Source organism: Rhipicephalus sanguineus, chromosome 4, assembly GCF_013339695.2.
Source record: "Rhipicephalus sanguineus isolate Rsan-2018 chromosome 4, BIME_Rsan_1.4, whole genome shotgun sequence".
NCBI classification, from domain to species: domain Eukaryota; kingdom Metazoa; phylum Arthropoda; class Arachnida; order Ixodida; family Ixodidae; genus Rhipicephalus; species Rhipicephalus sanguineus.
Window position 1 is genome coordinate 134,582,170 of NC_051179.1, and position 10,211 is coordinate 134,592,380.

A 10,211-nucleotide genomic window follows, 5' to 3' on the forward strand; every position below is an offset into this window, starting at 1 on the left:
TCAGAGCTGCATACGCCGGTCTGGTGGGGAAGGGGCGCGCGAATGCTCCCCGTTACCGCCGCCAGGCCTCCTTGATCTTGAACGTCTGCACTTTCCTGCATGCTTTGATGATCTCCGACGTCGTGATTGTCTGGGGCCAACCGCCGAGTCACTTTCCTCACTCGTCTCAGGGTTTGACGATGCCGGGCGCTTACTTATAGAAACATCGACGGATTCTCGCACATCGGCACTAGTTAGCTTCTCACGTGGCGTTTCTACATCAGCATTACTGCTGGGGCTTTCCTTTTGTGTCAATACTGACTCATGTGCAGGTACTGCTTCCTTCTCTCCGCTGTCTGTCACATCTACGGTGTTTGACGCTTGTTTAGAGTTCTCCGCTCCAGCACAGTCACTAGCTGCGTCCTTGTCAACAGCACAGGGCTCAGCGACGGCAGCACGTGGAAGGTCTCCCGTTGCATCGAGGACTTCCGTAGCGTCCATGATGTGTTCTGGAAACGCATCTTCAGGTGGTCGCATGCGATGTTGTAATTTATTGGCATACGTCGCCACACATTCTTCAGCCGTGTGTCCAAACCGCCGACAATCTTCGCAGCGTGGTGTCCTGCAATGTCGACGAATATGTCCTACTTTGTTGCAACGAAGGCACAAAGGTGGCCTGCCGGGAATTAGCACTAGGCTTTGTAGACCACAAACTGAGAGCAGATGCGGGATGTCGGAGACACGGACTCCGTCACCAAGTGCCAGTACAACGTCTCGGTTAAGGGTCCTCATCTGTTCCATTTCTGACACCCTCCAAGTTTCCGCTGAAATCGACTTGATCTTTCCGAAAGGCTGAAAGGCTTCGTGCACATAAATATCTTCCAGGCGTTCAGGGAGCCATAACAGCTTCATTTTAACTTCCGTGGTTTCAGGGTCTATAACGACGCATCTTCGTCCTCGAACAAAGAATTCACCACAGGTTACTATCTTCATTTTAGATAGCGCAGTCCTGCAAGTCACCATCCAGACATGTGACATTTGAAATTGCCCGATCGAGGTTATATCAGCAAGGTCTATGATATTCCGGAGGGCATCTCGAAAGTCCTGCGCTCGGTATGGGCGGCCAGCAAGGTCTGCATGCAGGAAAACGGAGTCAGCGACGAGCTTACCAGTAGGTAGACGGGGCAGGACGATACGGTAGTCATTACTGCTGGTAGAAACCTGGGCAGTACCTCGGCTTGAAGCCGATTGATCCTTTGTAGCTGAGAACATCAAAAACACAACCGTTCCGAACGGCGTCTTCGTCTTTCTCCACAGCCACGCCTCTGCTTGGAGCTGCACTGAAAGTAACTTTCATGCTTCCCAAAAATATGCGTCCTGTATACAGGTGCCACAGTACGAGATGTAATATCGCAGTAATATTGCGTGGTACAAGCGTACATTGCCATCGGGCGTCACACCACGTGAATATCATAACGACTTGGTGGTTTAAAGACAGCCACCCATTACAAAAGGCACACACATTACTGCGCGTATTCCCTTAAGACCACGTAGTGGGTGCATCGCAACTTCGAAGAAGTTTCTCGTGCATAATTGCTCCTGGTTTAAAGCATGCTACCCATTATAAAAGGCACACACCTTAGGGCGCGCATTCTCTTAAACACTCGTAGTGTTCGAAGTGCGCACTAGGGGCAGGATATCGCTATCGCGTTCAACTCTTAAAGGCGAAACTTAAGTGTCCCCCCAATTTTTACTTTGGCTATAGCGAAAATATTTCACGTTAATACTCGCAAAGTGCGAAAACTAAAAGCCGGAAATAACATCGCAGGAAACCTGAATCTGTGCCGGTTCGTAGACCGTAGAGGTCGGGCTGCCCCGTAAGTTTGCTTCTTTCATAATACTTTCTCACGCATCCCAGGCACTCTCACATGCACTTAAAAGCAAAAATATAAACACACACGATCATTCTGTCCGTTACGGCATCTGTCTTGTTGTCGCGACAGTATGATAAAGAAATTTTGGCTACCTCATCACGATAGCTTGAAGGAACCGGGGAACCGTGAATATGCTAGAAACCAGAAAAAAAATTCACAGTGCCCCTGATGGATTCGCCTAAGACGGCTTGAATACGAAAGCCATCGGGTGCGACTGTTTTACCATGTAATGTATATTGCACAAACGCCGCTTTGCTTTTTTTTACACGAATGCCGCGAAGGCGAAGTTAACGCACAGCTTCGCGCTTGTGAGGTCACTATATTTTTTTAGCCAGCCTTTCGTCTCTCGCGTGAAACATACAAGGCTTTCGTCTTAATCAATTATGAGTTTGTGACGACGTTTTGACCCTTGGAAATATGTGGAGATGGTGTATTTCCCGGAATCTCGCGCGCGCGCGCCTGTTTGTGTGTGTGTGTGTGTTGCGTGCGTGCGTGCGTGTGTGTTACTGATGAGGTTGAACATGGACGAAGGAAAATGACTAGGAGGGAGCGTCACATGGCATTACACATCACTTTTCCCGTTCGATGAGGCGTATAAGACTTTATATGAAGTACACCGATTCAATGTAGTAGATACACAATTTTTGTCGTAACGCAGACGTTTATACTGCGGCGTCAAAAAAGCGGCATGATCCAAGGATTAAGGGGGCCGCTGGTGAGGAGCACAGACACCATAATGTGGCACAACGCCGATCAGCGCTGTGGTGGGGTGCTTCTTATTCGTCTACGTCGTGATTGTGCGCTGGCCTTTCACAACGTTTGCCCAACAAATCCAAGCATTCAACGCTAGAATGGTCGAGCAGATCGCAAGCGCAATGCACTTTCATGGAGGAGATGGGGGTTGAAAACTGTCCCTGACATACCGGCGACGCATGTTCATGCACTGCGTCTGCCTAACGCAAAAGCAGAAGCCTTTACGGCCGCCTTCCGCCTTCTTCAAGACGACGGAATCTGCAAAGGGTGTCCTGCCCTTCCTCTCATTTTTCTTTCAATATTTTCCGCGTTTCTTCAATACTTTTCGTCCGATCGTACTGCCGTTGGCCTCCCCTGCTTCCTTTTAAAGTTTGCGAGCACGCCTTCTGTCGCTGCCATGTTTTGAATCATAGAAACTAATTTTGAGAAATAATACCATCTTAAATTATGAAGATGGTCGCGCGTTTTGGACTACGCATACTCAGACTTGACTTCCCTCATTTTCGTTGGCGTCAGTTTACAAACCCATTATATTGCGCAACTGGGTGAGAGCGCCAAGCCGTGTGTTACAGTCGCTAACAGATTTTGCTTTTTCGTGTTCAATAAGCGACAGAACTAAGGCACAAATTTAATGGAATACTGATTATTATTCAGTAACCTTCGTTGAAGTATTTTAATTAGGCGTCATAGTTTCAGCCATGTTGCTTTCCTTTCTCAAACTCATAATAAAATACGACCTGAATAACTTATGTTCCTAAGCACAGTACACAATTTACAGCCCGCCCTCGCCTTTCTTCTCAGTGTTTCTGAAAATGAAATAAAATCGAATAAACTGACAAATCCCACCTCAATGCCTCAATGGATATCTGCTAGTCTGCAGATTTGTGCGAAGTCATGGAGTGAAACCAAGCTATTGCGGCCTGTTTAAAGCAGGAAAAAAAAACGAAAACAAAAACATGTTTACGCCACAACGTACGTTAACAGGCCCTTCACGAAATCCATTGAAAAATTTGTTACATTTTGAAAGTTTTCTGTTGCCTTTGTAAACAAGGCAACTGCAAGAGTCTCGAAACGCATGTCTTCTTGTTCTCTGTGATGAATGCTTGTTTACCGTGAAAAAAGTGCGTGTTCTTTGCAAGACATTGTTTCGATTGCACCTAAAGTTGTAGATGCTATCTAGCTAAAATTTTAAGAATGAATTTTTTTTAAATTAGTTAATTATAGGAAGAGTTGCGAGATGTTGAACTGTCTTGTTACCGCATATCCACAAGATCAGCACCACTGACAACTCAGACACTCTGTGTCTCTGCCTCGGCAAGAGTCCCCAAGCGAAGTTGCCTCAGTACGTTGTAATATTCACGTGATGGGTCCCGCATGTTTTTATCGCTGTTTTTCATTGCGGCACCATTCTAGTGGCGTCACTGAGCGTCTCAGATTAGAGGGTTAACTGAAGTTGCGTGTCATAGTTAGTGACTCGATCACTGCGCTGCAGTCCGTGGCTCACATTCGCAGAAAGCCCGGCTCCCTCAGAAAGGCATGACCTTCTGCGTCAAATTTTGGCCGCCCTTCTGCGAAGCAGCCGCTCATGTTTTGTAGACACGATCACTACAGAATGATGTGTACTGCCCATTTATTTGTAGTGCGCACTGATCATAGTCAGAAAATCCGAAGTGCAGGGGAGGAATAAGGGCACAAGGCAGGCTAGCCGATGTTTTCGTAGGTGAGCCTATCTTGGTCAAAGGCGTCAATGACCAACCCTTTGAAACATATGGCGCCTTTGACGCATATACCACCCATCGAAACATCAGCTATAACCGGTATGAGGCCCCTGTTATGGCGAAAGCCTTAGATGCCCCTCATCAAACGCGAAAAGTGACCGTCGGCGTCTTCGAGATTTGGCAATATCTCTCGATACTTCGCGAGACCGGCGTTGGCGTTGAAGGATGCAAAAAAAAGTAATAAAAGTGTGTTCAGTCACGTGATACTCAATTGAATATATATGTGTGTGTGTGCGCAGTCGGCGTACCAAAAGTCACATGACCTCAGTGTAACATGACGTCATCATGACGTCACAGATCGCCAGAATTTGACCCATAGTAGTGACGACATCGTAGGGCATCGTCACTTGATTAAAGGCGGGCCGATCACAGAGGCTCTGCAAAACCATGTCAGGAGCAGAAAGCTTGTAACACCTCCGATCCGGGAGGCAGTGCAAAAGCACGTTCAAGTGGGAAAGCTTTTGAATGTTACGGTGGAGGGGAGGATCAGCACGTCGACCGAGAAGGAAAAGGACAAGAAAATGGCTTTCGCCTTCGGGTCGTCTTATGCGATTGCATAAGGGTCCCTCCGAGTTTTCCTGTTCAGACAATCTCTATTGCACACCTATTCGGTGACTTTGACTACGCTCTCCCTCATCTTCACAAATTCAGTCATGCGATGCTACCAATAAGCACTTCACAAAATTCAGAGGGCAGTACTAACAGTTATTACTCCAAAGTCGCCGACATTGGTCACTGGGGGGCAAAAAGATACGACCCGTTGAACACAACCACACATTTATGCTTCGTCGTTAACGCGGGAGTGTCACGCACTAAGCTTCGTCGAAATTAAGCTTGGGAATGTTCTATTGCAAGCATAAGTTAGTCCGTACATAATCTGGAAAAGTTCACATGCGCATGCTATGCGAATGTGAGCTTTTCCAGATTACGGACGCTATTGCTTCGCGATGAGGTATTGCAGTCATCACGGCGGATGTTTCTCCCGCCCCTCCAATCTTGCTTCTGCTCCCTAGGCTGTCTTCTGGCGCTGCTGTTGCACGTGAAATGTTTCAATGCAGTGCATTTTACTTCGTGGGATACGAGTCAAGCGATTTATTCTCATGGTATCCGCGTTTCTTTTTCTTCCTCGCGCCATAGGTTGGGAAATCCACAGCATGATTAGAGGCTCAATACTTGTGTAGCTCATTGTTCGTACACCGGTGCACCGAGCAGACAATGTTGAACCAGTTTCATTGGAAAGCTTCTGAGCTTTCATTTTTGCCAATACAATTAAGTGTAAACGATCATATTAGCAGTTTTATGATTTGACAATTAAAAAACGACCGTTTTAACTGATTCGACGTATTTCATCAGGGCTTATAGCTTAGAACGCTAGGTTACGTTAAATCCAGTTAACTTGTATATTCAACAGCTAGGGCACACTGTTCATTCAGCTGTGATTAAGCCCTCTTTCGGTCAGTGCAAGAAACGCCTCTGGGAGCATCATAAACATAATTATCATCTTCAACCTATTCAGTGACCACTTCAGAACTGGGGTTTTCTCTAACGATCTCCCATTCCCTGTATCCTGCGAAAGTTGATTGCACTTGATTCCTGCGACATTCTTAATATCATCACCTCGACCTAACACTCTGCTGTCATTGACTTCGTTTCTGTTCTCTTGGTATCCATTACGCCGCACTAACGGCGCATCAATTATCGGTCCTTCGTATTAGTGACCTGCCCAAGTCCACTTTTTCTGATGATGTTAACTAGGATTTCGGCAACGCCTGTTTGTTCCCTTATTTCCTCTACGTATCATTCGGTGTCTTAATGCGGGCCATTTTTTTCTTCCGTCATACATTGCGCGGTACTTAACTTCTTTCTCGAGTTTCCTGGTTATCCTCCAAGTTTTCTGAAGCGTACAGACACGCTTGTACAACAGTGAACAACGTTTATTGGGAGCGAGGCTTTTTATAGCCTTTGAAGGGTATGCGCATACAAGGTGCGCAGTGGCAGTGACATGTGCCAATGACGATGCATCAGCCTTCTTTCCCCTTAAGGCTGGTAGCGATCCGGCGGGCGTCGGTTTCTGGTGGACCTGCGTAACAGTTTCGCCAGGATCGAACTCTTTATTGCCATCAGATTGCGCGCCGCTGACGTCATTTCCAACCTCGTTGTCGTGCATATTTGGTCGGCTGTCCGCGTCGGGCACACCTGGGCTCTGGGGTCCTTCTCTTGAGGTCACTGGTGTACCGGTTTCGCCAGCTTCCGTCTACAGTGCCTCAACCACGGGCTCTTGCTTGACTTCTGCTTCACCGGCGGCGAGTCCCGGGCTGTCGGTTTCTCGTGATCTCAGCTGGTCATAATGCAGGGGATGATGTTCGCCGTCTGCGGCCTTGATGGTTACCATGCGGTGGCCTTCGGGGGCCTGTACAACACCAGATTTCCACCTGGCTCCTGTCCCGTAGTTCCTGTACCAAACAGTCTCCCACTTGGCGAGTGGTTCCGGGGTGCTCAGTATCTGCGTGAGGAAATGGCCGACATGACACGATGTTATGCAACTTGCAGCAAGGCTCAAAGCCAAGCAGCATGAACGCTGGCGTTTTCCCGCTGCGCAGAGGGGTGCGGCGATACTGCAACAGAATTCGATCTAATCGGCCTTGCATTGTGCCACTAGCGTTCTTGCGCAGTCCCAGTTTAATCGTTCGCACTGCCCTCTCTGCTAAACCGTTAGACTGCGGATGATAAGGCGCGGTGCGAAAGTGGCAAATTCCGTTTTCATTCATGAACGACTGAAACTGCGCGCTAGAAAACTGTCGTCCGTTATCGGAAACACAGTGTACAACAGTGAACGTTTATTGGGAGCGAGGCTTTTGATAGCCTTTGAAGGGTATGCGCATTCAAGGTACGCAGTGGAAGTGACATGTGCCAGTGACGATGCATCATTTTCAACCCCGTATGTTAGTACCGGTAATACGAAATTGCACAGGTCGGCAAACTCATTCATGACTCGACTTACTCAAACTCATTCAGACTCAGATCGGGCAATGAGTCTGACTCTAAGCGAGTCCAGGTAAGTAATGTTTTGGTGTGTTTGAGTCGGAGTGAGTCCGACTGAGGAATATTTTAGTGAGCCCGAGTCCAGGTGCGTCCGCTTGAGAAACATATTGGTGGGTCTTAGTACGAGTGAGCCCTAGGCACAAAATATATTTCTTGAATGAGTCTGAGTGGCCTACACCGTCTATTGCAGACCTATGGTCATATCTATACTCATCTTAAGCATTACTATCAGGCTTATACCGGTTACCATTATACATAAGTCTATTCACACATATGTCAACGCACGAGCGTTCATGCGCCACCTCAATATTTATGGATCAGAGGTGTGAGGTGTGCGTGTGAGCGGGGGGGGGGGGGAATTGACCTCTCCGTGCAAACTCTTTCACGGGAAGTTCTTGATAATATATCTCGTGTGAGCCGCGTATTTCATAAAAATGGCCTTGCATGATTTAAGGCACTTATAATATGTGTTTGATGGTGCAAAATCAAAAGGCGCATCGTAGAGCACCGATTACGTGAGATATTATAGCATCGGCACCCTGAATATAGCATCGGCACCCTGACCGAAAAAGCTAATTTAACGCTAACAGACTCATGAATCGACTCACTCAGATTCACTCAGACACAGGTAAAGCGGTGAGTCTGAGTCTGAGTGAGTCCGACTGAGTAATATGTTGGTGAGTTTGAGCCCGAGCGAGCCTTCGGAGCAAAATGTATTTTAGATGCGAAGTATCTTAAGGCGGAGCTCAATCCGGTGGTGGTGGTGTGCGGCGTGACCACCCTTACTGCGCATGCGCATACCCTCTCCAGACACCTCCTCTCCCCTTCCCCTCTCCACTTTCCCTCTCCCATTCCCCTCTCTCATTCCCCCTCCACTTTATCTCACCCCTCCCCTCTCATGCCCCTCCCCCTTTCCACTATTCCTCTGAAACGCGGGCTAGACATGCCGAAATTCTCTCCTGCGCGACGCCGCGGTGAGCTCGAGCGCATGCGCGTCCCCTCCCCTTCTCTCTCCTCTCCTACGCTGCCCCCCTCTCGCCCGCCTGTCGACCGCGTTCCCCGCTCGCCCTGTGAGAATTAACGGCCGGGCTAGATGGAAGATACGACGCGCGTAGCGTCCCTCTTCGCGTTCCACGACGCGAGGTCGGTAGCATGCCCAACGATCGCCAACGGAACGCTATCGTGCAAGTGCTCCGGCTTCGCATCGCCTCATGGTCTCCTTTAGCGGGAGATGGTGTAATTTTTTTCAATGAGTCTGAGTGAGCTCCAATTCTTTTGCCGACCTATGCGCAATTGTTGTATACATCCCGCTTTACGAATAGCAGTGAATTGCCTGTCATGACTTATCTCAAACACTCCAGCCCCTCACCGGCGAGTTTTCGTTTCATGAGTAGGTTACCCTCTAATTATTGGTGTCGATGTACATGCTCTCGCGAAGGTTCTGAACACTGGTTGCTAATTTTGAGTTCTTCTAAGGACTCAAAACAGCCGAGAACGCAACACGGTTAAATTTGCAGATGCAGGAAAAAAATATTTTTATTATCACTGCTCCTCCGCTTGTGTTTCGTCGGGATAAAGTGATTCGACACATCGTTTTTTTTTTTCATTGTCGGCTCACTACGGGCAATAGTATACATACCTCCTCGAAAATAATACTTTCAGAGTCCCAGTTCCATGCAGGAGCGTTTTACAGCACATTGAAGGAAATCTATACATTGCTGGCGTTATATATATGGGTCATTCCATGCCAAGTGTCCCAGACGTGGCGCTCGCACATCGCAGATTTTGCTGATAAAATGTGTGCCTTTTTCCTGTGTCACATAGAGTAGTGTGGCAAAACATTTTTGCTCGAAAAAAATTTTGACAATCATGGCGCCCCCTCGAATTTCGGTTGTATTTGTTAAACCGTGCCTTATAGAAAAATGTGTATAAAACCCATTTTTTGTGTGTTGAGCTTCGAAACCACGCTTGCGCGATCGCAGAGGTTCTGTTTAGTTGTCCTATTCTTTAATCCCGAAAACTTTGTGTTTCACTACCAGCTACGTATCTTCAAAAACTACGAAAATCTTCAAAGTTCGTGATTTTTTCTTGAGCTATCTGGAACTCTCCCTAACCAATATAAATAATAGTATGATTTTCAGGAAAGTGTATTTTAGTACAAAAATGTTTAGGGGTACAATAGATTTCAAATCTTTTCGAAAAAAATTCTGAGATTAGAGAAAATATGCGATTTGTCGCATGTTTGACCGTATTTTCCATACTGATGCGGTCCAAGAAAAAATCCTCGTTATGCGGCGTTTGATAGTAGACTACATCGGTATGTAATTAAAAAAGTCTAGTCAAATCATTTTTTGTTTTAAGGAAGAAAATAATTTTTGAATTTGGCCCTCCGAACGTGTCCTGCATTTGTTTTTGTTGGTGCTTCGCCGCAAAGCACCTGGTCGCCCTTGCAGCAGACACTCGTCACAGGCAGAGGCAAGATGCGAGATGTATGTCAGTGACTCTTGAGTGGTCGAAAGTCTTCTCGCGTTGATGTCAGGGTGACGAGTAATGAATTCGCGTTACATGGGGAGCTCGCTTGGCGGGCCCCCCATGTAACTGCGAAACTCACTGCGAAATTGACGGCAGAGTTTTCGTTGCATATTATGACATTTGTTGGCACTTAACAGCCTTTAACGCTCGCAGGGATGCATTCCTTCTCTCGTGCGTCCTCTGGGTGTAATTT

At 47.2% G+C, this 10,211-nt stretch overlaps 1 protein-coding gene across 1 annotated transcript; it reads right to left on the reverse strand.

The window, feature by feature from the left end:
- On the reverse strand, window positions 1-1,251 carry LOC119391614 (uncharacterized). Its single transcript, XM_037659283.2, has one exon. It carries the CDS (start codon window positions 1,249-1,251, stop codon window positions 1-3), a length of 1,251 nt encoding a protein of 416 aa, XP_037515211.1.
- Between the last annotated feature and the right edge of the window lie 8,960 nt (window positions 1,252-10,211).

Bases quoted from the DNA above. Each gene is read 5' to 3' on its own strand.
- LOC119391614 (XM_037659283.2), bottom strand. From the start codon at position 1,251: ATGTTCTCAGCTACAAAGGATCAATCGGCTTCAAGCCGAGGTACTGCC.